Source organism: Pogona vitticeps, chromosome 5 (assembly GCF_051106095.1).
Source record: "Pogona vitticeps strain Pit_001003342236 chromosome 5, PviZW2.1, whole genome shotgun sequence".
Classification (NCBI taxonomy): Eukaryota; Metazoa; Chordata; class Lepidosauria; order Squamata; family Agamidae; genus Pogona; species Pogona vitticeps.
In genome coordinates this window covers 90,259,133-90,286,820 of record NC_135787.1, presented here as the reverse complement: position 1 = coordinate 90,286,820, position 27,688 = coordinate 90,259,133, and the positions used below count along the sequence as shown (strand labels likewise).

Here is a 27,688-nt window from a genome sequence, read left to right as displayed (position 1 = left end):
TCCAAATAAGTGATGTGGACAGGTTATATTTGCCACAGCACAGGAGGAAAAAAGATGCCTAAAATATTAGTACTTAAGGTGGTGAAAACGAAGAATATTTTGAAAACAACAGAAACAAAGGATAAATATGTTGTTGTTTAGTCCAGTGGTTCTTAACCTTTTTGAAAGAAACGCCCCCTTGAGCCATTGAGGAAGTTATCATCGCCCCCCTCCCCGCGGTGATGATTTATTTATTTATTTATTTATTTATTTATTTATTTATTTATTTATTTATTTATTTATTTATTTATTTATTTATTTAAGAGACTTAAATCCAATGACCCCTGAAAACAAAATTAAATTCCAAGAAAATGAAATGCCCCCCAAAAAGTAACATTTAATGATTTAGTTGCAACTGAATTTTAAGACGCAAAAAGAAATATAAAAAGGGCATAAAAACAAATGCAGGAACTAAAAATTTCAAGACAAAAAGTCTGAAACTAAATTAAAATGGGAGGAAAATATATATATTCATGCACACTGTAAAAAGGCTGCAGCCATCTTCACAGGTTTGGCTTGCTCCAGCGCCCCCCTACCGCCCCCTTCTGCTCCAGTGCCCCCACACCGCCCCTTTTCATTCTACCGCCCCCCTGAAAAATGAAATCGCCCCCTGGGGGGCATTATCGCCCACGTTAAGAACCACTGGTTTAGTCGTTAAGTCATATCCGACTTTTCATGACCCCATGGACCTGAGCACACCAGGCCCTCCTGTCTTCCACTGCCTCCCAGAGTTGGGTCAAATTCATGTTGGTAGCTTCAGTGACACTATTCAACCATCTTGTCCTCTGTTGTCCCCTTCTTCTCTTGCTTTCACACTTTCTCAGCATCAGGGTCTTTTCCAGGGAGTCTTCTCTTCTCATGAGATGGCCAAGATATTGGAGCCTCAGCTTCAGGATCTGTCCTTCCAGTGAGCACTCAAGGTTGATTTCCTTTAGAATGGATAGGTTTGTTCTCCTTGAAGTCCAGGGGACTCTCAAGAGCCTCCTCCAGCACCACAATTCAAAAGCATCAATTCTTCAGTGGTCAGCCTTCTTTATGGTCCAGCTCTCATTTCCATACATCGCTAGTGGAAAAATCATAGCTTTGACTATGCAGACCTTTGTCGGCAAGGTGATGTCTCTGTTTTTTAGGATGCGGTCAAGGTTTGTCATCGCTTTCCTCCCAAGAAGCAGGCACCTTTTAATTTCGTGGCTGCTGTCACCATCTGCAGGGATCACGGAACCCAAGAAAGTCTGTCACTGCCTCCATATCTTCCCCTTCTATTTGCCAGGAGGTGATGGGACCAGTGACCATGATCTTAGTTTTTCTGATGTCAAGCTTCAGACCATTTTTTGCACTCTCTTCTTTCACCTTCAATATGAGGTTCTTTAATTCCTCCTCACTTTTTGCCATCAGAGTGGTATCATCTGCATATCTGAGGCTGTTGATATTTCTTCCAGCAATCTTAATTCCGGCATGGGATTCCTCCAGTCCGGCCTTTTGCATGATGTATTCTGCATATAAGTTAAATAAGCAAGGGGACAGTGTCCAGCCTTGTCATACTCCTTTCCCAATTTTTAACCAATCAGTGTTTCCATATCCAGTTCTTCCTGTCCCACATATAGGTTTCTCAGGAGGTAGATAAGGTGATTAGGCACTCCCATTTCTTTAAAGACTTGCCATAGCTTGCTGTGGTCCACACAGTCAAAGGCTTTTGTGTAGTCAATGAAGCAGAAGTAGATGTTTTTCTGGAACTCTCTGGCTTTCTCCATAATCCAGCACATATTAGCAATTTGGTTCCTAGTTCCTCTGCCCCTTAGAAATCCAGCTTGTACTTCTGGGAGTTCTTGGTCCACATACTGCTGAAGCCTACCTTGGAGGATATTGAGCATAACCTTGCTAGCGTGGTTATGTTTTCCTTAGAGCCAGCTAAAAGAAAAGAAGAGAGATTGTGGATTCCCCCCTCCCCTCCTTAATGCTGCATTCTGGTCTCATTCTGTATCTCTTCATCCTTAGCATTTCAATTTCAGAGGCTTCAGACAATTAATAAAAAGAGGAGGGTAAAGAGAAGGGATGCAGATGAGCAAAAGAAATAGTGGGAATTTGAGTAAAGAAAGAAGTTTCTCCTTTTGTTTCTAAGAAGGACATGTGAAAGAAAGACAAGAAAAGGGCAAATTAAAAGAGAATTAGATAGAGTGTAGATCCAGAAAAAGAGGTATCTTGATATGCAAAGGTAATTGGTTCTATTGCTTTCCCTGATTATTTTGAGGAATTTCTAGGCAATTGGTCATAAAAGTTTATGACGGCAGCAGTGAGCTTGTTCATGCTGGGCAACATTGGCTTGCAACAATATCAAGTAAAAGTATCTTGGTCAGAATTTCTCTCTAGGCTATTGTTGCCTATGTTTTTGTGTTGGTGTCACACAGGCTGGTTCTCTAAATCAGCCTTTTGCAGCTTAGTATTTTGAAACATACTGGACTAAAATTCCCATTATCTGGAGACAATAAATCTGTAGGTACTTTACCTGTGCACCTTGAGAGTACCAGATGGGCAAAAGTCACTCTAATTGAACTTCTCTTCATATTGTTTAAAACTGTATAGTTACTTTGATGGATGTAAGTGCCCACCGAACCTGAAAGCCCAATTTCTGAGTCAAAATGCAGGTAAATGGAGTGTAAATATTCTTTTTAGCTGCTTAAGGTAGCATCCTTTTCCCTACTAAAGGATAGAATAACCATCCCCTATCTAGTTCATCCTAACAGGTGCACTGGTCTAATAAACTGATATTCCCAAAGGAACTTGAAGGGAACTGCAGGTTGAGTGCATTACGATAATCAAAAGAAGTGACTAAGGCATGCATCATTAAAGCCAGATGGGAAGATTCCATTTGGATACTTATCAATACTTGGAGGGCATTAATAAACAAAATTATTTCATTCAAGTTTGACACTCAAGAAGAAGAGAAACTTCTCCAAGCAGCTGAAAGATACCAAACTGAATGTGCACTGAAGTTTCCAAGTCGTCAGTGCCTGACAACAGTAACTGACATTAATGGAAAAATTGTCTTTATCACAAGATTCATCAAGCCTCTCAACCCACCAGAGGAGCTCCTGCAGGCTCATGTTGACAATCCACAGGAAACCTCTGTAAGTCTTTCCAGGGGAGGTGGTGGAATAAGATTCTGACTAGGACACTTTGGAGGGAAGTTGAAAAGTCTTTAATTCTGTAGAAATTAGCAAAGAAGAGAGAACCAGCCTAAACAAATTTCATTGGTATAATGAGATACTGTATGACTAACTTAAACACAGAAATTGTACAAACCTGTACAAAGCCTTTGAGAATACATTGTACAAAGGAAGTTCTTTTTTTTAATGGGGTTCTCAGTGGGCTGAAACATGGCTTGGCATGGGAGAACATTTTAGTATGCTTTGTCCCAATTTACCGCATTAGAAATAGTGGTGAGATGTTTTGTTACAATATTTTGTGCTTCCTTTTTTCATTCCTTTTTTGATAACCCTATAAATATTAGAAATGATAGCCGTGTTAGTCTGTGCAAGCATGTCAGGTAAAATCCAAAGGGAAAAAACAAACACCACACCCCAAAGACAAAAACATGTGGTACCTTCAAGACTATTATATTTTAATGTGAGCTTTTGTGAATCATGTCTGCTTCTTCAGACATGTGGAATAAAATGAAATACAGAATTAAGTACCAAATTCACAAGTAAAACATTCAAAACATTCATTGGTAAGACTTTTAAAGCCAGTCATTAGTCCCATCTAGAGTAGGGTTATTGGATCAATGGGGAATTAACAAGTCAGGTCAACATAAATTTGATTAATTCAATTGATCTATGCTAACATTGGTTTGGAGCCTAAGGCAGAGCCAGAGCTGGTCAAGAAAAGAGAGTAACTCTTTGGTGAATATCCTTTTGCATTTTTTTCAGGTATCACTAGCAATGGCAGAATGATACCAATTAAAGTAATCTTTTTTCAATTTCTGAGTGTACAATATAATTGTACATGAGTTGCATGGACCTTGACATCAAACTCTGGGTGCACAATATAATTGTGCATGATTCGCATGCACCTTGAAATCGAAAAGGAACTTTTAAATTAGTCTGCTACTATTGGTAACATAACTCCTTTTGTGAGGTGGGTGCTACACAATAGGATGTGTAATCGAAATATACTCTAGTCATTGCTGGGCTTAAGTTGCTTGAAATGTTGCTGTTAATTTAATTAAAAGTAGTTTTATCATTGGACTGACAGCACTGCTTTCTGTTTGCTTTGTAAAGGAGCTGGTGGCCCACTATGTTGCCTTGATTCCTTTCTTGCCTGATACTGTATCTTTTGGTGGGATCTGTGATTTATGGAGCACATCAGATGTAAGTTCATGGCTTGGATTTTGTTTTAAAATGTGACTATAAATTATTCAGTTTCTCTTCAGTTTTCTATGAACAGCTGATCTGGTTAATGCCACTCAGGTTGTGTTTGTGTCCCCTTGGAATTTGTTCCTCTGCAGTTGTTTTCCACTGCCTGTTGCTTGTCTTGTAACATGCTGCTTTCCAGTCTCAGTTGCTCCTGTTGCAGCTTTTACTAATTGAATTTTGGCAAGCTGGTTTCTACAGAATACAGTAGACTTTTAACAGGAAACATTGTCCTGAATAGCTGTGTAATGGTTCTTTTTGAAGTCTGCCATTAAGTGAGTAAAGACTGTACTGCAGACTAAAGATTTCAACAAATGAAAACGAATTTCAGTTCTTCAAAAAACTTTTGGTTTATAAAAGTGGAATATTGTACTTCTATATCCATGATTCATAACACCAGAAAATGGCCTGATGTTGCTGCACAATATTGTGCCGGCATTGCCAGCAAGAAAAAGGATGCCAAACATTACATAGCAAAGGGCAGCCTGAATGTTAATGACATCAAGGACAATAGTAAAATTGTCTACAGCAACTACAGGATTCCGATATACTGCAGTTAACAGTAACTGATGATATTGGTAATTCAAATTATTTGCTTGTGTTCACTAGCAATTCCTTGATCTTCTGGCTGGAGATGAAGAAGAACATGCCGTACTGTTGTGTAATTATTTTCTTGCTCTTGGCAAAAAGGCCTGGCTTCTTATTGGAAATGCTATTCCTGAGGTAAATCATTTATTATTTGTAATCAAATTATTTCATGTTTGATAGAATAAAAATTATTTACAGTTTGCTGACTCACAAACAATAGATTTATCTTGCAGCTGGAAATTTTAAAATTATTTTGTGTACCTAAGAAGAGATGCAACAAGAACTCCAATTTTGAACTCCAGCCCTCAAAGTTTGACTAGTAGTACTGTCTCAGTTTCCAGATGAAAAGTAACTGCACTGTGTTAACTGATTTTTACCATGTACTTGTCAGGCTCCATGGTAGGATAGAAGCTTCCCTGCATTCACCTGAATTAGATTCATATCTTGGAAGTACACCCCCCAATCAGTTCATGTTGCTGGTGTGGACTACAATGAAGTGGCTGAATTCATTGTTGCCCAGCTGGACTTCTTCCCCTTCACAGAATCATAGAATAATTAAGTTGGAAGGCCATTGAGTCCAACTCCCCTGTTCAATGCCTTTATCATGTGTGCTTAGTTATGATAAGTTCTTGAAAATACAGGGGCATGTCTATAGGTGGTGTTTTGCTGACATTGGCAATTGGTGCATGATGTTCAGGGCCAGCGGGGTACTTGCAAAAGCAAAGCGTCATAATTTTAATGTGGGGGATTTGGTGCTAGCCCTGAATCCTGTTGGATCATGTGGGAAGGAACTTTTGATGTGAAACAAAAGCTTAGTGCTGTTAATCACTTAACTGGTGGGTCTGAAAGCCTCTTTAAAATCACCATCCCCTTTCAATCCATTACTCTTTTCCTTACTGTAATAAACCATAGAATAATGAAGTCTGAGGGAGCCTATATGGCCATTGAGTTCAACCCCCAGCTTAGAGCAGGAATACAAATCAAAGGATATCTGCTAGGTGATTATCTAAATTTCTCTTGAATGCCTCCAGTGCTGGAGCACTCGTCATCTCTTGAGGTAATTGGTTCCATTCCCATACTGCTCTAACAATTAGGAGGTATTTCCTGATATTTTACTAAAATATGGCTTCCTGTAACTTGAGCTCATTACTGCATGTCCTGCACTTGGGATGAACGAGAACAGATCCTGCCCTCTCCTCTGACAGCTGTTATATCTCCCCTCAATCTTCTTTTGTCAAGGCTAAACATGCCCAATACTTTAAGTCTTTCCTCATATGGCTTGGTTTCCTGCCCCCTGAACATCCTTGTTGCCCTCTTCTGAACTTGCTCCAGTTTGTTGGCATCCTTCTTGAATTGCGGTGTCCAGAACTGGACACAGTATTCATGATGAAGCTTAACCAGTGCTGAATAGAGAGCAACTAGTACCCTGTGGGATTTGGAGACTAAATTACTGTATAATGCATCATAATATTGCATTTCCCTTTTTTTTAGCTGCACCACACTGTTGGCTGATATTCAACTTGTGATATACAATGACTCCAGTGACTTGATAAGAATGACTGAAACTTGGTGGGACAATTCCTGTGTCTGAAAGACAGCAACTGAAAGAGGAAGAAACTGGCTCATTGAGAGCATCTGGATCAGTGTAGTTGGGGCAAAAAACAAAAGGATAGTTGGAGTTTTCTATCAACTGCCCAATCAAGGAAAGGATGGAGATGAAACTTTTGAATAACAAATTGCAAGCATTTCAAAAATGGGAGATTTCAGTTATCCTGATATCTGTTCAGAAGCAAATTCTGTGTGGCTGATAATTTTCTCCTACAAAGTGTAATGAAATAAATTAGAGGACTAGTTATTCTTAATTCTAACCAATAGAGACGACTTGGTGGAGGAAGTGTCAGTAAGAGGAACTCTGGGCGAGTGACCATGTTCTTCTAGAATTCTTGATTTCAAAGGAAACCAAAGCAGAGTGTAGCCACACATATGCACTGGATTTTTAAAAAGCCAATTTTAATGAACTCAGATCAAGGATAAGTAAGGACCTATGGCAGGAGATTCTATGAAGAAAAGGAGGCCAAGTAGGGTGGGAGTTTCTAAAGAAGGAAATTCTAAAGGGGCAACTACAAACAATTCCTACAAGAAAAAAAGTGGGAAAGAGCAAAAAAGGCCAGTGTGGCTTCACAGAAAGCTCAGATAGGACCTAAAAACAAAAAGGACACATATAGGAGGTGGAAGGAAGGCCAGGCCACGAAGGCAGACAAGAAATTGCAGGGGCAACATTGGGAGAGCAAAAGCTGAGAATGACCTGAGATTAGCTAGAGACACTAAAAGCAACAAAAAAAGCATTCTTCAGGTATGTGCAAAGTAGAAGACAAAAGAAACAGTTTCCTCCATCTCAATGGAAATGGGAAAATGATAACAGAGGACAAAGAAAAGGCAGAAGTGCTCAATTCATTTTTAGCTCAGTCTTCCCCCAAAGGACAGACTATGATTCCAGACAAATATGAAGTGCAGTTGGAAGGGATGAGATTGCAGCTGGAGGTTGATAAACAAATAGTTATTACCTTGAATGAGTTCAAATCTCCAGGGCTGGATGAATTGCATCCAAGAGTATTAAACAAACTGGCTGAAGAACTCTCAGAACCACTATCCATTATATTCTTGAAATAAAGGGAAATGGGTGAGGTGCCAGAAGATTGAAGAAATGTTTTGTCTGTCTAAAAAATGGCAAAAAGGAGGAACCTGGAAACTACAGCCACCTTGACATCAGTTGCTGGGAAAATCCTGGAACAGATTATAAAACTGTCACTATGCAAACACCTAGAAAACAATGCAGTAATTAGAAGCCAACACAGATTTGTCAAGAACAAATTCTGCCAGACTAATCTGATCTCATTTTTTTAAATCAGGTAACCCCCCTAATAGAAAGAGGGAATGCTTAAGACAAATTACAGCTTGACTTCAGAAAAGCTTTTGACCAAGTGCCCCTTGATATTCTGATTGGCAAGGTAACTAGGTGTGGGCTGGATAAAAGAAGTGCCAGGTGGATACACAGTTGGCTACAGAATTGAACTCAGAGGGTGATTATTACTGGATCCTTCTCCAAATGGGAGGAGATGACAAGTGGGGTACCCTAGAGCTCAGTCCTGGGCCCAGTGCTTTTCCATATTTTTATTAATGACATGGATCAGAGGATACAGTGAATACTAAATGAAATTTGTGGATGACACAAAATCAGGTGGATTTTCTTTCTGTCATCCTGGCAGACAAACAAAATTCAAAGTGATCTAGATAGGCTTGAGCATTGGGCTGAAAACAACAGAATGAAATTCAACAGGGATCAGTGCCACCTAGGAAAAAGAAACCAAACATACAGTTACAAGATGGGAGATATTTGGCTCAGCAATACCGTAGTTGAGAAGGATCTTGGAGTTGTTGGAGATCACAAGTTGGATATCAGCCAACAGTGTGATATGGCTACAAAAAAGTTAAATGCTATTTTAGGCTGTATTGTCTCCAAATCCTGCGAGGTACTAGTTTGTCTGTATTTGCCACTCGTTAGGCCTCATCTTGAGTACTGTGTCCAGTTCTGGACACCAGACTTCAAGGATGCTGACAAATGAAACAAGTTCAGAGGAGGGCAACAAGGATGACCATGGGTCTAGAAACTAAGCCCTATGATCTGGGCATGAAAGAACTGGGCATTTTTAACTGAGAAAAAAAAAGAGTGAGGGGAGCTATGATAACACTCTACAAGCACTTGAAAGGCTGTATTTCAGAGGAGGGGCCGGTCTGTTCTTGATCATCCCAGAGTGCAAGACAGACAACAATGAGCTCAAGTTACAGGAAGCCATATTTCAGTTAAAAATCAGGAAAAAACTTCCTAACTGTTATAGCAATATGGGAATGGAACCAAATGCCTCAAGAGGTGGTGAGTACTCCAGCGCTGGAGGCATTCAAGACAATCACCTGACAGATATCCTTTGATTTGTATTCCTGCTCTAAGCAGGAGGTTGAATTCAATGGCCTTATAGGCTGCTTCAAACTTCATGATTCTATATTCAATTCCCTTATGGCCTTAATTCTGGGAACTAGCTGCTCTAGTTCTCTCACTTTTTCTTCTAATAGTGCCACCAGTTTGCACTTGCTCAGTGTGTATGCCATGTTACTCTCAAAACTTCACAAGTCGCCACAACTGAAGTGCCTCTTCCCTCCATAATACCTGTTAGCTTTTTGCTTTAATCTGTTTGTCTATGAATGCCCTTTTCATTTATTTTGGTTTTTTTTCTTTGCCTTTGCCTTCTTGGTGTCTGCTTTTCTTTTGTCTTTTCCAGTAGACCTTTCCATCCTTCCTATCTCTTCCCCATGAATTTCCTGTAAACCCTCCCTGTTAGCGGAGTCTAGTTGCAAACTCCCTGGGTCTGCCTCATCTGTATTCCTCATCTGTGCTCTGTTAGGAGTCAAGAATCAAAAGGCCTAGAGCTGTGAACTGTTTACTGCCCTTGGCCTTTTTGTTAAGGAAGTTGTGTGTAGGAATAACTCTCTCTAGTGGAACTAGAATACGGGCATTATACATTTCCACAAATCTTATTTAGACCTCTCTCTGTGTAAAGTAACTGGCACAGTGCAGTCAGTTACAGCACTTTGCTGCAAAGCCTGGGATTGGAGTTCAGATCCCCCCCCCCTGTGCCTTCTGGGAAAGCAGCCAGCTGAAATCACCCAGGGCATGTGTGAGGTTGTTTATTGGGCAAACTGCATGGTCACAGATGGAGGGACTAATAAACAACTTCTGAGAATTTGTACTAAAAAAAAGAGAGAGAGAAATCCACACACCTGGTGCCAAACAAAAAAAATACTCCTGTAAGTCAGAATTGGTTTGACAGCACATAATGATTATTAACAATAATTGTTTGCTGTCAAGTCAATTCTGACTTATGGCAAGCCTTTTCATGGTTTCCTAGAGAATACTCAGAAGTGGTTTATCATTTGCTTCTTTTGGGAGTGCCCTGGGATTGTGCACCTTGCCCCTGGCTGTACAGGCTGGTTCTTCTCACAGGAGGCACAGTGGGAGATCAAACTCCCAAACTCTGGCTCTGCAGCCAGATACCTATCCAACCAGCTTAAGAAAAGTATGCCGGCCACAAAGACTGGCGAAACATCAGGAAGAACAACCTTCAGAACACGGCCAAAGAGCCCGAAAAACCCACAACAACCAAAAAAAAAAGTTTACTGTTCTTTTTAAAAAGCACAGCTGAGTCTTAGATCACTTTGTTGGAATGTTCTTTCAACATTCTGGTGTTATGGGAACATGAAGATGTGTAGTCAGCTGTAGGCTATCTTCCCTTACTGAATTTGTATGTCACCCTTAGATTGAAGATGATGAGCAGGTCTATTTAGTGCTTTCTAAATATTGAAAGCACATCTTAAGGTTGGGAAACCTTTGGTTTTCCAATGTTTTGCCTATTTCTCCTTATACCTTGGCTATGCTGGCTGGGGTTTTTCAGAGTTGAAATCCAAAACACTCAGAGGGGCTAGGTTCCCTAATCTTGCATTATCTTGCTGAGGTCCTTAAAAAGCCCTGGAACATCTGCCAACGTTATTATTCTACCTATAATTCAATGGGGTAATGGCTTTGAGGCTAAGAATGGGTGGCTTCTTTAACACTATTATGTGATTCTTTGGAAGTTCAACCTTTATGCTGTGGCACAGAGCCTTGGTCACACTATAAAAACTGTTTTTTTTAGCAAACTGCTCTCTTGCACTGGACACAGTTTTAAACTCATGAGAGCTTATGAGACTCACTAGTATGTGGAGGGGGTTTCTCTTGTCTTTTTTACTTTTTATTATATATTTGAACTAACAAAGAAAACAAGAACAGAACAGAACAAAAAGGCAGCATATACAATGATGTTAGTACTCACTATAAACCACTATTTAAAAATCACAAACTAGTAGGTTTTTTGAATCCAAAATATACACCCCAAATTAGGGTGGGTACATACAACCTTTAACTATAGTAGCACTGTAGAATCTTCTCTTGATCTTGGTATTAATTAATTCCAAATAAATGAACACAAATTGTATCATTTTGTTGTATCATCTATGAGCAGAAAATTAAGCAAAGTTTCCAGTTATACAGAACTTTTTAGCAGTTAGAATATAATTGTTTCTTCTCCATTGTTATTGTACATTAATGCAATCCACAAATTATGGACTTGTTTTTATTATTGTAAGCCACTTTGGATACCTGAGAAGATAAATTAGAAATAATTTAAATAAATAAATAGCCTACACTGTAAAGAAAATGGCTTAGTTTCTACAAAATGTAATATACTATTAGGCGTCCCAGTCACTGTTCGTTAAATATTGTATGTAAAATTCAACATTTATGAGATTTCTAAAAATTTTCTACCTAGGGACCAACTGCATATGTGCTAACCTGGGAACAAAAACAGTACATAATTTGGAATCCTACTTGTGGCCGTTTCTATGGGCAGTATGATGCTTTCTGCCCACTGCAAAATGTAGGCTGCTTAATATCCTGTGACAATGTAAGTAATTCACATCCATGTATTGCTCTTTTATTTTATGAACTCATGTACCTGCCATACTATAGGGAGTCAGACCATTGGCACAAGTAAGCCAAAATCATGGATAGACTTGTGGTGGTTCTTCAGGATATCTTTCACAGCTCTGCTGGAATCTGAAATTTACTCTTTAACTGGAAAGGCCAGAAATAAGTCACATGAATTTCTGCACCCAAGATAGTGTTGCAAATCTGTGGCTTATTTTGTGTGTCTGCTTTAACACTTTCTTGGCATCAGTCCTGCAAGAGCTGGGATGCCAGTCAGTCTTGCAGACTCCTGTTTTAGACTAGCACAATACTACTGTATATCCCTCCCTTGCTTCTGCATCATGGCTCTGGTGAGAAAGGTTGAAACCTGCCTCTCCCACATACAAACACATACATGTGCACATATACATGTGCTTCACAGTAGTAGGGTGACAGAATTTGTCTTTTGACGAACCACAAAAAGGCAGGAACTAAACTCTAGTGTTAATGGGTTGTATATGCCTTTATTTCCATATTAACACTACACAACAGATATATGTTGAATGAAGGAAAGTGAGATGTTTTTCTAATGTGGAACAATATTTAAAACTTGGTGTATTTTCTTGAAATCATCCATTTGGCTGAAGACTTGCATTTAAAATCTATGTGGTCTCTTAGAACTGGCTGCTTCAGGTTGGGTCTGTAGCCATCCACTTTCATGCTCTTTTAGGTGAAGATGGGTTCTGTAACTATGCACTGGCTAAATGTTGATATATGCAAACATTGGTATAATATGTCACTGTGTAGTAGTATGGTTTTGATAGAATGAGAAAGCAGGAAATATATGCTGTCATGATATAGACCACTGGTTCTTAACCTTGGGTTACTCAGGAGTTTTGGACTGCAACTCCCAGAAGCCTTCACCACCAGCTGTCCTGACTGGGGTTTCTGGGAGTTGCAGTTCAAAAGCATCCGAGTAACAAAGGTTAAGAACCACAAATATAGACTAGAATCATAAAGACTTGGGTTGTGAAACCAAGAGATATATTTTCTCCCAGCAGTACTACTCCCCAAAATTCTAACAGGAAAGTGCATCTGAAATGGAGGGAATTTGTAAAAGTACTTTGTGATCTGGCATAAAGTTCAGGTGTTCAAAGGGAACATGAAAAAAATCTCATAAAAAAAGCCACACTGAAAATCCAAAAACAAGAGTAGGGCCAGTAAAATATGAAAAATATGTGAGCTTTTGAGTATAGCAGGATTCTTCATTGGGACATTACAGAGCTTGCAGGGTAGGGAGGAAAACAGAAAAAACAAACAACAACAAAAAGAACAGAAAAACTTCATGTAGTCCTTGTATACAATCCAAATAACAAACCTATCATGTACTCTTGTCTTAGAAAAATGCAGAAATCCCCACTAACAAAGTGCCACTAAGCCATATGCAAGGGCCAGCTTTACCTCAGCAAGTGTAATTCTCCAATGCAAGCAAAACTGGTTTGTATTAATTTGCTGTTAAGATGGGAACAATGATTAACCAGGTTATTGTCTTATAGGTTTGGTTCAATATTCAACAGTATGATTCCCCACTAAGAATAAACTTCGATGTCAGCAAACCTAAATTGTGGAAACCTTTTTTTTCAAGAAGTTTACCATTTCCTGGTCTCTCCAGTGTACAGGTATTAGATATTTCATTCAAACAACTTTGTAGCACAGAGAAAATATAGGAAGTCTTTCATCTTTTTAAAATTGTATTGACTTCTGTAAGGGAGACAATAGGGGGCAGGTTCTTGAAATAACTGAAGGAAAAAGTAAAATTAATTTAGGAAATGTATAGATATGCTTCATTTGTTGTTAAGTGGTATATGCTCTCCATTGAACAAGTTACTTGTTAGGTATCCATTCTACCATTTATTTGTGATACAAGGTTTCTGTGCTTCAAATATTATTTCTGACATATTATAGTACGTTGATGCTGAAGCAGACTGTTAAATAGTTATGGACAGCTTAATATATTAGTAGAAGAATAATATGGGTAACAGTCACAAAGTTTTGCATTCTTCATGCCAAGGAAATGAGTCAAAATAATTAAATTTTAATCCACAAGGCAGAAATGTGAAAATGATTTACAGCTGCCCAGCACACAGATACTTGAGTCTAGATTTGTGGCATGTCCACCAGCATGATGTTGCAGCAAGGTGATAAGACTGTATGTTACAGCACGATGGGTCTTACTTCTTAGGCAGCCAAGATAAAACTTATACTTAGCATGGATATATTGCTTGGTTGCTTAATTAACTGAGTTACAGATGCTATCGCCATACATTTATTATGGCTTGCCAGCATGTTCCTTTGTTTAATCAGGGATGTTAAGACAAAAGATAAGAGTTCTTACAGGTTTGTCTCAAATGGTTTCTGTCCCTACTCATGCTGCAGGGCACACTTTAGACCTGGTTTTCTGCACTTGTAGATATTGGTGATCTGGGTGTGGAGTTAAAACAAGTTACTCTGAGTGGTCATCTGTGAATTCATACTAATGGGTTAATCTCCGCCTGAGCAGAGCATTCTCGGAAGCTTCTATAGCTTTAAGCACTTGGTGCCAGGACCTCCCCTACACCGGCTATATAACTTCGCCCCCAGCACCTAGTGCCTCAGTTCAAAGGAACCGACCACCACTGCCCAGCTTGCAATGGCACATTTGACGGACAGAGGGGAGGAGGGCAGGGAGTGTGAATTCACAGATGACCACTCAAAGAACCAGAGTTACAGGTAACTTCTTTTTCTCCTTCGTGGTCTCTGTGAGTGCACACTAATGGGTGACTGGCAAGCTGACTAACCAGGAGGAGAGACAGCATGAAAATGCAGAAGCCAGGACAGCTCGACCTACTGCAGCCTGAGTGTTCGGACGGACATCCAGGAGGTAGTGCGAGATGAAGGTAGACGGAATGGCGCATGTGGCAGCACGGCAGACATCCACGATGCCCACTCCATGGAGAAAGGGCATTGAGCATGCTACAGATCTAGTAGAGTGAGCTCTCACTGATTTTGGAAGAGGAGTCTCTGCCAAGTTATAGGCAAGATGGATGGCCTGGATTATTCATCTAGAGATGTTCTGAGAGGAAGCTGGTGCTTTGAAGGAGGAGCCAGCAAAGATGACATAGAGATGTTGTGAGGCACGAAAAGTGGTCATGTAGCGCACATAATATGACAGAGCACACTTCACATGCAGGGCTGTGTCAGGAAGGACAGTTGGCTGGTTTAAATGGAAGGCAGAAGATACCTTAGGCAAGAAGGTAAGGTCTGGCCGTAAGGTTACTTTGCAGAAAGGAGGTTTTGCTCTTAGCCAGTCCTCCAGCCCTATGAGCTGAGGTTCTCGCCAGGAGAAAGGCAGTCTTGAGGGTTAGCAAGCAGAGTGATGCTGGTGCCGAGGGCTTGAAGGGAGGCCTCATAAGCCGCTGAAGTACTAATTAAAGAGACCACTGAGGTGTTAGTGGTCTTATAGGCAGGGCACATATTTTCCAGGCCTTGGAGAAATAGCTTGCAAGTAGAATGGGCCAGTCCCAGGTGAAACAGGTATAGGAGAAACTGAAGAAGTGTGTCCAGAGACGTTGGCCTAGTAGGCGAATGTAGTCTTGATGCAAAGTGACGGAACGCCTACCAATTATAGGAGTAGGTCAAGGTGGTAGAAGGTTTGAGAGCATGATTGAGCATGTCTGTTACAGCCCGGAAAGTCTGCAAGCCATCAAGTGGAGGGACTTGAGGTCCGGATGAAATACCTAATATCTGTCTCGAGACAGTAGATGAGGGACCAGCTGCAGCCTGATGTATTCCGCGGCCCTTGAGAGCAGGATCAAGAGCCATGGCTGGCGAGGCAACCAAGCATGATGTTCACACTCTCATGTCAGACTCAAATGACAGTCTTTTGAAGAAGGGGGAAATGTGGAAACATGTAGAGGAGGCCCTGTGACCAATTCATCAGGGAGGCGTTGCCTAGGGAGTTGTGGCTGATGCTGTCCCAGGAGGAGAACATTGCCCACTTCTTGTTCATCCAGGATGCAATAATGTCTATGTCTGGAGTCCCCCAACAATGACAGCAGCAGCGAAAGATGGCATTGGCAAGAGTCCACTCGTGAGAACAGAACTGTAGTCTGCTGAGATGGTCTGCTACAGAATTGTTCTTGCCTGTCAAATGTACAGACACTGGATAAAATGTGGCAAGTGTAACACCATTCCGGAAGGTCGCTGGTGTGAAAGAGAAGGCGTAATGAATGAGTGCTGCCTTGCTTGTTTATATAATAAACTGCAGTGGCATCGTCTGATGCGACCTGGACCATCTGACCAAGGAGTAGGGGTTTGAAGGGCTGAAAGGCCTTGGTGATTGCCAGGAGGTCCAGCATATTGATATGCAGGCCAGCTTCTATCATGGACCAGCGGCCATGGACAGCATGGTGTGTAGACAAGCACCCCCAGCGTGACAGGCTGGTATCCACAGTTAACTGAACCATTGGGATCAAGAGACCAAAAGGTCTCCCTAGCCATAGGTTGGGGGGGGGATTTCCACCAGTTCAGTTGTGCAGCAAGCTCCAGAGTCACCTGGAGCAATTGGATGGGTGGTTGCAAAATGTCTGAAAGAGTGAGAGAAACCAGGCTTGAAGGCAGCGCATCCTCAGTCAAGCATGCTGTACCACAGCTGTGGTAGATGCCATCCGCCCCAGAAGTCGCTGGACCTGTAGGGCAGGGACCAAGCACTTGAAGATAAGGAGCATAACCAACCATGCATTTTCCCAATCTTGTTGTCAGGAAAAAAAGCCTGCTTCAAGAAAACATCCAAAGTTGCATTAATATAATTTACACATTGTGTAGGCTGCAAAGTCGACTTCTCTAAGTTGACTTTTAGTCCTAACGCTGACAAAAGAGACAGTGTGTTTACAAGGTTGTGACTTGGACTCAGCGACCAGGAGCCAGAAATCCAAATATGGCTAAACAGTGATTCCTCCTACTGAAAACCTGAGAAAGCATTGGTGGTCTGACCGGATGCTAGGATAAAAATGAGCATCTTACAGTTCAATCATGGTAAACCAACTCCCTGGACGTAACATGTGAATAACAGAGTTCAAGGAAGCCATACGGAATCTTTGTGGAGTAATAAAAGAATTCAGGCCTCCAAGATCAAGGATGGGTCAGAGGCCTCCATCCTTTTGGGGGATGGTGCAAAGGAACAATAGCATCGTCCCCTAACAAGACCTGAATTTCATCTTCCAAATGGGGTGGCCTTAACGTGGCCTGTGACAGGGGGTATATCGAATTCAGTGGCATAGCTGGTAGCTATGATAGAGAGTACTGAAGTGTTAGACGTGAAGGAACACCAATTTGGAAAGACAAGGGGTCAAACAGACTGATTGGTCAATGACAGAGAAATCAGGTGCAGCAAAGAGACTGCTCAGTTTTGCGGTCCTGCCTGCGATTTTGTTGGTCAGGGCGCTGCCTGCCCACATGTCTAGGGGGTGGTGGTTGGTAACTTTGGGGTTGGGGCCTTTGATGTTCCTGGGATGCCCTAGGCTGGTAAGAACACCTCCAGGTACTCGAGGTTGTTGTGCTGCAAATGACCATGCTGTCTTCTGGAGCTTGAGCAGTTTATCAAGAATAATGTCAGTCAGCCCTACACCATCAAACGGCAGGTCCTCGATCCACCAGTTGTTTGGATGCTGGTTTCAAGGCATGCCGAGCAGCAATGTGCTCATGACGTGCAAGCCCCATTTCCTCCTGGTGATATGAGAGGCCCTGGCTATAAAGGTGTACAGGAGCTACCAGCAGAAGGTCAGTGCCAAATTCCATAAGCGGTAATGATAAGCACCCATGGAATGGAGTAATTGGCTACATGGCGGCCAGAGAATAAAAACGCCAACCAAAGATATCCTTATTTGTGTTCTCTGTATCAGTTGGGAATATGAAGAACAACCTTCTAACGGTAAAGGAGAGTGACTATCTGTGGCCACTCATATGGGTGTAGGAAGATTGGTTGGAAAATCTTCCTCCCCCTCTGACTCTTGTGAGTCCCAACCTGAATAAGGTAAGTCCTTCTGACGATCAGGGGATAAGTATTAGTGTGAACCTGACCAAGATCAGTCTCAAGAACAGCTGCCGGGACAAAGAAGGCTGAATTGGGTTAACAGAGGGTTCGGTTGAACCTGGGGACACTTTGCTGCCGGATCCGAGTTTGAGGGAACATTATTCCTTTGAGGCGTAGGTGGGGGCACAAAGCGTTCCTCGGCCTGTGGCTCAGAACAGCGCTAGGTAGAGTGGGGAGGCGGTGGTGGCAGAAAGGGTGGCAGATAAGACTCATAGCTCCTATACCAAAATAAGGCACTGGTCCTGCTTGAACTTGTCACTGTGATAGGACCCTATTGAGGAGCAGGAAAAATACTTGGGTCTGCTTGACAGCCACAGGATTCCTGTGATTGGGTCAACTCCTATGAGTCCTTTTCCTATGAGCCTACGCAGGCACTGGCAGCTGAGGTGAGACTGCAGGCTGCTGTGTGAACGAGCCCATTGATAAATGAGGGCTTTTTCGTGCCAATTTATCAAACTCCAAAGAGGTGTTACTCCAGTCAGGAATATCACTGATAGGTGGGAGCTGCAGGGGGCCCTTTCCCCAAAGGCAAAGCCAAGGCTTACTGTATGTTGCTGGGATATCTTCAGCCTCGGCACCCAGCTCTCTCCAGACTTAGCAGCTGTGAGAACGAGTCCATTGATGAAGGAGGGCTGTTCAGCGCCAAATTACCAACCTCTAAAGAGGTTTTTACCCCAGTCAGGAATATCACTGACAGGTGGGGAAGGCATCAGAAACTGCAGGGGCCCCTTTCTTCTCCCAAGAGCAAAGCTAGGGCTACCCTATATTGCTGGGATATCTCCAGCTTCGGTGCCCAGCTCTCTGCAGACTTAGCTCAGATGTTGTCCTCTTCTTCTTTGACACAAAGAGGAAGATTGCAAAGAAGTTTATAGTGCCGCTGTTGCTCTTGAGCCTGGGGGTAGCCTTGTTACGAAGGTAAAAGAGACTTTTTTTAAAAAGAGAAAAGCCCTGAGGGCTCCAAAGCCAGCTTTGTAAAGCTCTTACAAAGAATACACAACACCAGCTGGTGCTCTTCCCCCAGGCAGAAGAAACAACTTGTTACTGAAGAAAGAACAAGGAAGGTCAAAGAAAAGGAAAGATAAGGAATAGAATTGTTTTTCACTTGTGAAGTTCCTAATGAAGTTGCTGCTGCAGCTGGCGGTTGAAAAAAGAACTGAGGCACTAGGTGCCAGGGGCGGAGTTATCTAGCCGGTGTAGGGGAGGTCCTGGCACCAAGTGCTTAAAGCTATAGAAGCTTCCGAGACTGCTCTGCTCAGGCACAGATTAAGGTAAGTCCATTAGTGTGCATTCACAGAGACCACGAAGGAGAACTCTCTGTTGTCATGGACAAATCATCATCTGATAGGGTTTAAACTTACTGGAACTTGGAGTCTCTGCAGGTGTGGAGGACTAATTAAGATGGTCCACCCCAGGAGGCTGATGGATCCAAATGGTTTCCTGTTGTCTCAACAGGTGATTCTGCTGAAGCTCTGGTTGACCTCTGGAATGGGGAAATGAACAAGGTGGTTGACACAATCTCTCCTAAGCGTCTCCTCCCATGTGGCAGAGCTAAACTAGTGCCCTGGTTTAATGGGGAGCTGGTGGTGATGAAAAAATGGGATAGAGGCTAGGGTTACAATGGCAGAGTGAATCCAAACAAACACAGGCTAGAGCACACTGGAAGGCCTATTCCATGGTAGTGATGGCAGCGAAGAAGTCATTCTATGCTGCCACCACTGCATTTGCACAAAGTTGCCCAGCGGAGCTCTTCTGTGTGGTCAAGGGCCTCTTACATCACAGCCCACAGGAAGATAGTGTTGACTACTGGGTGTGTGTGTGTGTTTAGTCGTTTAGTCGTGTCCGACTCTTCGTGACCCCATGGACCAGAGCACGCCAGGCCCTCCTGTCTTCTACTGCCTCCCGGAGTTGTGTCAGGTTCATGTTGGTTGCTTCGCAGACACTGTCCAGCCATCTCATCCTCGGTCGTCCCCTTCTCCTCTTGCCATCACACCTTCCTAACATCAAGGTTTTTTCCAAGGACTCTTTTCTTCTCATGAGATGGCCAAAGTATTGGAGCCTCAGCTTCAGGATCTGTCCTTCAAGTGAGCATTCAGGGTTGATTTCCTTTAGAACTGATAGGTTTGTTCTCCTTGCAGTCCAGGGGATTCTCAAGAGCCTCCTCCAGCACCACAATTCAAAGGCATCAATTCTTCGGCGGTCTGCTTTCTTTATGGTCCAGCTCTCACTTCCATACATCATGACAGGAAAAACCATAGCTTTGACTATTCGGACTTTTGTTGGCAAGGTGATGTCTCTGCTTTTCAAGATGCTGTCAAGATTTGTCATCGCTTTCCTCCCAAGAAGAAGGCGCCTTTTAATTTCAGGGCTGCTGTCTCCATCTGCAGTGATCATGGAGCCCAGGAAGATAAAATTTGACACTGCCTCCATATCTTCCCCTTCTATTTCCCAGGAGGTGATGGGACCAGTGGCCATGATCTTAGTTTTTTTGATATTGAGTTTCAGACCGTTTTTTGCACTCTCCTCTTTCACTCTCATTACAAGGTTCTTTAATTCCTCCTCACTTTCTGCCATCAGAGTGGTGTCATCTGCATATCGGAGGTTGTTGATATTTCTTCCGGCAATCTTAATTCCGGCTTGGGTTTCTTCCAGTCCAGCCTTCCGCATGATGTATTCTGCATAAAAGTTAAATAAGCTGGGGGACAATATACAGCCTTGCCGTACTCCTTTCCCAATTTTGAACCACTCAGTTGTTCCATGACCAGTTCTAACTGTTGCTTCCTGTCCCACATATAGGTTTCTCAGGAGACAGATAAAGTGGTCAGGCACTCCCATTTCTTTAAGAACTTGCCATAGTTTGCTGTGGTCCACACAGTCAAAGGCTTTCGCATAGTCAATGAAGCAGAAGTAGATATTTTTCTGGAACTCTCTGGCTTTCTCCATAATCCAGCGCAAGTTAGCAATTTGGTCTCGAGTTCCTCTGCCTCTTCGGAATCCAGCTTGTACTTCTGGGAGTTCTCGGTCCACATACTGCTGAAGCCTACCTTGTAGGATTTTGAGCATAACCTTGCTAGCGTGCGAAATGAGTGCAATTGTACGGTAGTTGGAGCATTCTTTGGCACTGCCTTTCTTTGGGATTGGGATGTAGACTGATCTTTTCCAATCCTCTGGCCACTGTTGAGTTTTCCAAACTTGCTGGCATATTGAATGTAGCACCTTAACAGCATCATCTTTCAAGATTTTAAATAGTTCAACTGGAATGCCATCACCTCCACTGGCCTTGTTGTTAGCCAGGCTTTCTAAGGCCCACTTGACTTCGCTCTCCAGGATGTCTGGCTCAAGGTCAGCAACTACATTGTCTGGGTTGTCCGGGATATCCAAATCTTTCTCATATAATTCCTCTGTGTATTCTTGCCACCTCTTCTTGACGTCTTCTGCTTCTGTTAGGTCCCTCCCATTTTTGTCTTTTATCATGTTCATCTTTGTGCAAAATGTTCCACTAATATCTCCAATTTTCCTGAACAGATCTCTGGTCTTTCCTTTTCTGTTATCTTCCTCTATCTCTTTGCATTGTTCATTTAAGAAGGCCCTCTTGTCTCTCCTTGCTATTCTTTGGAAGTCTGCATTCAATTTTCTGTAACTTTCCCTATCTCCCTCGCATTTTGCTTCCCTTCTCCTCTCTGCTATTTCTAAGGCCTCGTTGGACAGCCACTTTGCTTTCTTGCATTTCCTTTTCTTTGGGATGGCTTTCGTTGCTGCCTCCTGGACAATGTTACGAGCCTCTATCCAAAGTTCTTCAGGCACTCTGTCCACCAAATCTAGTTCCTTAAATCTGTTCTTTACTTCCACTGTGTATTCATAAGGGATTTGGTTTAGATTATACCTGAGTGGCCCAGTGGTTTTTCCTAATCTCTTCAGTCTAAGCTTGAATTTTGCTATGAGAAGCTGATGATCAGAACCGCAATCAGCTCCAGGTCTTGTTTTTGCTGACTGTATAGAGCTTCTCCATCTTTGGCTGCAGAGAATATAATCAATCTGATTTCGATATTGCCCATCTGGTGATTTCCATGTATAGAGTCGCCTCTTGTGTTGTTGGAAAAGAGTGTTTGTGATGACCAGCTTATTCTCTTGACAAAACTCTATTAGCCTTTGTCCTGCTTCGTTCTGAACTCCAAGGCCAAACTTCCCTGTTGTTCCTTTTATCTCTTGGCTCCCTACTTTAGCATTCCAGTCCCCTAGAATGAGAAGAACATCTTTCTTTGGTGTCAGTTCTAGAAGGTGTTGTAAATCTTCATAGAATTGTTCAATTTCAGTCTCCTCAGCAATGCTGGTTGGTGCATAAACTTGGATTATTGTGATGTTGAATGGTCTGCCTTGGATTCGTATTGACATCATTCTATCATTTTTGAGATTGTATCCCATTACAGCTTTTCCCACTCTTTTGTTGACTATGAGGGCTACTCCATTCCTTCTACGGGATTCTTGCCCACAATAGTAGATATGATAATCATCTGAGCTGAATTCGCCCATTCCTGTCCATTTTAGTTCACTGATGCCCAGGATGTCGATGTTTATTCTTGCCATCTCCTGTTTGACCACCTCCAGCTTCCCAACGTTCATAGATCTTACATTCCAGGTTCCTATGCAGTATTTTTCTTTGCAGCATTGGATTTTCCTTTCACTTCCAGGCACGTCCACAGCTGAGCGTCCTTTCGGCTTTGGCCCAACCACTTCATTAGCTCTGGAGCTACTTGTACTTGTCCTCCACTCTTCCTCAGTAGCATGTTGGACGCCTTCCGACCTGAGGGGCCCATCTTCCAGCGTCATATCTTTTAGCCTTTTGTTTCTGATCATGGGGCGTTCTTGGCAAAGATACTGGAGTGGCTTGCCATTTCCTACTCCAGGTGGATTGCGTTTAGTCGGAACTCTCCACTATGTCCTGTCCGTCTTGGGTGTCCCTGCACGGCATAGCCCATAGCTTCTCTGAGTTACTCAAGCCCCTTCGCCACGACAAGGCAGCAATCCATGAAGGAGTGACTACTGGGTAGCTCTGAAAAATCTGCACAGCACTTTGCAGGAAAAAATGTTCTTTTCCACTCAAATGCTATAATTAATACAATTTCTATAGATGTAACTATGGCTCCTGCTTGTCCAGTGTTGATGGATAAGTTTCAGTTTTTCCAACATGATGTGGACAGGATCCTTGGACTGGTGAAGGCTACCACTTGTGTCCTGGACCCTTGCCCTTCCTGGCTTATAAAACTGCCAGAGAGGAACTGGCTGAGTGGGTCCCAGGGGTAGTGAATGCCTCCTTGCAGCAGGGGAGGATCCCAGCAAGCTTAAAGGAAGCAGTAATAAGATCATTACTGAAAAAGCCCTCTTTGGGCCCCACAATACTGGATAATTACCAACCAGGCTCTAATATCCCATTCTTGGGCAAGGTGCTGGAGCAGAATTTGGCTTTTCAGCTCCAGGGGTTCCTGTATGAGATCGATTATCTAGATCCATCAGTCTGGCTTCAGGCCTCATTGTGGGACAGAATCTGCTTTGGTTGCTTTGGTGGACAACCTATGCTGGGAACTGGAGAGATGGAGTATGTCCCTGTTGATTCTGCTGGACATCTCAGCGGCTTTCAATACCATCAACCATGGCATCCTTCTGGGCCATCTCTCTTGGATGGGACTTGGAGGCATTGTATTGGATCTGGTCCTTCCTGGGGGGGGGAGAACTCAGTGGGTGGTGCTGGGGGACTACTGGGGGACCCTGTTCAACACCTCAGGGATCTGTTTTGTCCCCTATGCTATTTAACATTTACATGAAACCGGTGGGATATATTGTCTGGAGTTTTGGGGTTCGATGTCACCAGTATGTTGATGGCACCCAATTCTATCTCTCCTTTCCATCTAAATCCAAGGAAGCTGTTTTGGTTCAGTGTCTGATGTCAATAATGAACTGGATCAGGGCGAATAAAGTGAAACTTAATCCAGATAAAATGGAGGTGCTCCTGGTCAGTTGAAAAGCAGATCAAGGAAAAAAATAGGGTTGCACCCTGTGCTGAATGAAGTTAGGCTCCCTCTGAAAACACGGTTGTGCAGCTTGGGGGTGTTCCTGGATTCATCTCTGAGCCTAGATGCCCAGGTTTGGGCAGTGGCTAGGAGTGCCTTTGCACAATTAAAACTAGTGAGCTGGCTGCACCTGTTTCTTGAGAGGGCTGGTTTGGCCACAGTGACACATCCTCTAGTTACATCTCGACTGGATTACTATGTGGGGCCTTTGGAAAGTGTCCGGAAATGTCAACGGCTCCAACATGCAATAGCCAGAGCGCTGACTGGGACTGGTTACAGAGATCATGTGACAACTCCCCACCCCACCCCAGTTACAGTAACTCCACTGGCTGTCAATCCATTTCTGGGCGCCATTCAAAGTGCTGCTCTTAAGCTATAAAGCCCTAAACAGCTTGAATCCAAGCTATCTAAAAGACTGCATCTCCCTCTATGAGCCTTTGCAAGCATTAAGATCATCAAGGGTAGGCCTCTCTCTTGATCCCACCACCTTCACAGGTGTGCTTGGTGAGGACACGGGAGAGAGCCTTCTCTGTTGCTGCTCCCAGACTCTGCAACTCCCTCTCATGGAAAGCTAGGCTGCCCCCATTATTGCTGTCCTTCCTCAATTAACTTGTGGTCTGAGAGGTTTTTTTTAATGAATGGTTGTGCTCTCTTGTTTTAAATGTGTTTTGGTATTGATTTCATTACTGCTTTTAATGTAATACTTGTTTAATTTGTTGTTGTTTTGAAATATTTGTATACCCACTGTTTCTAGCTTCTACATACTGTCTTTTTAATAATAAGCTGCCTTGGGTTATTTGTAAGGAGAAAGGTGGGATAAACATATATTTTTAAAAAACTAAAATAAATAAATTATAGCTAGGAGTTTTCATGTAAAACAACAGGAGAAAAACAAAACTATTGTGACATCTGAAAGACTAACAGATTTATTTCAGTGTGAGCTTTTGTGATTTAGTATCCATTCATTAAACACTTGGAGCATAATAGTTCATATAGAGTACTGTATTTTTCAGTATATAAGAGACCACTTTTTCCTAAAATAGTTAGAGTAAACATTGAGGATCATCCTGTACATGGAAGCTGAACCTATGTGCCACAGCTGGCACACAGAGCCCTCCCTGTAAGCACACGAGCCATGCCAATGCTGCTGCCCATGCCAGCCTGGTGCAGAGCACTTGCTGCCTGGGTTCAGCTCAAGCTCACATCGCCACCTTGTCCCCCACCTGAAGGGAGCCTGCAAGTGGCACTGGAGGCAGTGATCAGGCAGTGACAGCAGCAGGAGGAGGAGGCAAAGGAGGAGCTGCACCTGGCCACCCCTCAGTGTGAAATCGCTGCTGCCCATTGAGTGCCTACGGTGCCACAGGAGAGTGAGTGAGCAGGGCAGAGAGCAGCGGAGCACAGGGTGAAGGGCTATATTTGGGGAGGGGGGGAAAGGCGTCCCCTGGCCACCCTCCAGAGGACTTGCCAGCCCGGAGGGTGCTCAGGCATTTGGGCTCAAATGGGTTAAAATGGGTGTGTGTGTTATACATATGTGTCATATTAATGGAAAAATATGGTATATGGTAGAGAAGTGGGAAGCAAATTAGATGGAGAAGAGATGTCACAATTAGCTGATTTTTAAAGCTATTAATAGGATGTCTGTTTAATCAATATTTCAGCTGTTCATTAGCAGTGTAAATAATACTGTTTCACTGTAGACATTCATCATCAGTGTATCTGTCTCCCTTTTTTCCATTTTAGCTGTTTGTGGGAAGCTTCTGCCCAAGGCCATTAGCTCTTACCTGTTTCAGTGAGAGCAAACTCTCCTGGCAGAGAGCGACAGCTGCCAGTGGGTGGGGTGACACCTCAGTCTGCCTTTTCCCTTAGAGTTAGTTCATAAGTTCAAAGACTTTCTCTGGCCAATCCTAGTGACGATTAGGTAACTAGTATCCTATCTGAATTCTCACATTTTGTGGAATCGTGCTATGTTAATAAAAGAGTTCTCAAGGCGTCTTCTTGAGGCTCTGCTGGCTTGGCCATCTGTGGTTGACTCTGTAATTTCTCTGAAGGCTAATTGCCTTCTCTTTGTTCCGTGATCACCTACATCATTAGCCTTCCTTTTGGTTCTGTGATCACCTATACCTGTTCCCTATCCTACTCCCATGAACTGTTTATATAAACCACATGCTTAAGAAAGTGGACTGTAATCAACAAAAGCTCACATTGAAATAAGTAATTAGCATCCTGTTCCTTTTTGCTGAGTGTAGCAGCTCCACAGGCTGATGCAAGCTGGAGATTGCCCAGTTGCTTTAAACAAGCCTTTCGCTTCCTCCTTGCATGAGCAGTTACACAACGGACTGTTCTGCAGTGTATTCCCTGCAGTAGGATACTACCCTTAGTTTTTAACATGTCACAGTTCTTTGGGGTTTTCTTCTGTTTATACATATTTTAGCAAGGAGGCTTTCTACAGCTTTTGGAATGTGCTCACTATTAGTGTTTCGGAAGGTGATGCTTTAAATTTTAATGCATTAGATTCTATCATTATAATTGAAATCTGGAGAGACATATATCTGAGTGAATGAATACAAAACACCTTAGATCGCAGAGACTGCCTCTGAAGCATAAATGCAAGACTGGCAAATTTTCTTTCCGATCCAGCAGTACCTAGGTATTCCCATTGTGCTCTGGTTAGTTATCTGTCTAAAAAACAAAACCCCAATGTTAGAAGAATGCACCAATATTATGAAGCTGGTCCTGGAGATAATTTCAACACATTTGCTTATTTAACTTTGAACCACAGTATTTTAATAAATGAAACAAACGCCTGCTGTAAAAAATAAGTTTTGCACAATTTTTGACATTAGGTATGAAATACAAATAGGATGATCCTTCAAATCCTGAAAAAATGTAGAGTGGTATTTTAAATTATATAATATCCATATTCTATTAAGCTTCCATTGAGTGGGAAATATTGTAGCACATCAACACAACAGTAGTGTCTCTGGCACTGGCACTGCCATTATACAAGTGGTTACTTTCATGAAGAAAGCTTGCCCTTTGCACAACAGCAATGCTTGCACAAGCAGTGTGATTCATCTTACTAGGTGGTGGTGGTGGCTTTCTGCTCATCTCAGTAGAATACTGGCAAATGGTTGTTGTGGGTTTTTTGGGCTCTTTGGCCATGTTCTGAAGGTTGTTCTTCCTAACGTTTCACCAGTCTCTGTGGCCGGCATCTTCAAAGGACAGCACTCTGTGCTCTGCTGTAGTTGGCCTGGGAGTGCAGTATTTATGTGAGATAGGCTTTTGTCTTTTTCTGTAGATGTGTGATTAGTATGTCTTGTTGTGGGTGTATTGTGCTAAGGAGAAGAGATTATCTGTCACTGTGGTTGATGGGTGTAATTACCTGGTCTTTTGTGTGTAGTGATCCCCTGTCCTTGTGGCTGGGTAGAGTTCGTTGACCTTTTGCATGCTGTATTTTTGAGAGCTGGGAGCCAAGTTTTGTTGAGTTTCAAACTTTCCTCTTTTTTGTTGAAGTTCTGCTGGTGCTTGTGGATTTCAATGGCTTCCCTGTGCAGTCTGACGTAATGATTGCTGGTGTTGTCCAGTATTGCAGTATTTTGAAATAGAATTTCATGTCCAGTTTCTTTTAGGGCATGTTCAGCTACTGCAGATTTTTCTGGTTGTTTCTATTTAGGTGAGATTACATATTTCATATTTCATGCTTCCTAAATACCAAATTTCAATTTGTTTCATGTTTTGTTAGCCTGAAGAACTATTCTATCAACCTGCAAACAAGGCAGCTGCGTTAGAACTACAGAGCAGGTAAGATGGTCTAATGTATTTTGCAACTGCATTAACAATGATTTATATCTTATTACAGTTGCCTAATGAATATTAAACTGTTTTGGTAATGAATTTCTTTGATTTT

General features: G+C 42.4%; 1 protein-coding gene and 1 long non-coding RNA gene across 6 annotated transcripts in view; one reads left to right on the top strand and one right to left on the bottom strand.

The window, feature by feature from the left end:
- Nucleotides 1–27,688, top strand: part of CC2D2A (coiled-coil and C2 domain containing 2A) — a 144,341-nt gene that overhangs the window by 115,145 nt on the left and 1,508 nt on the right. For all 5 annotated transcript variants that reach the window (XM_020806583.3, XM_073001050.2, XM_073001051.2 and 2 more), the window contains 6 exons: nt 2,961–3,164; nt 4,317–4,406; nt 5,058–5,171; nt 11,453–11,587; nt 13,146–13,268; nt 27,524–27,582. In XM_020806583.3, coding sequence (XP_020662242.2) covers nt 2,961–3,164; nt 4,317–4,406; nt 5,058–5,171; nt 11,453–11,587; nt 13,146–13,268; nt 27,524–27,582 — 725 coding nt within the window. The remainder of the gene's footprint in view (nt 1–2,960; nt 3,165–4,316; nt 4,407–5,057; nt 5,172–11,452; nt 11,588–13,145; nt 13,269–27,523; nt 27,583–27,688) is intronic.
- Nucleotides 11,123–19,189, bottom strand: LOC144589451 (uncharacterized). The gene is made up of 2 exons (XR_013545553.1): nt 19,078–19,189; nt 11,123–11,283 (listed from the first exon to the last, which is right to left on the bottom strand). It is a non-coding gene; the product is annotated as an uncharacterized LOC144589451 (long non-coding RNA).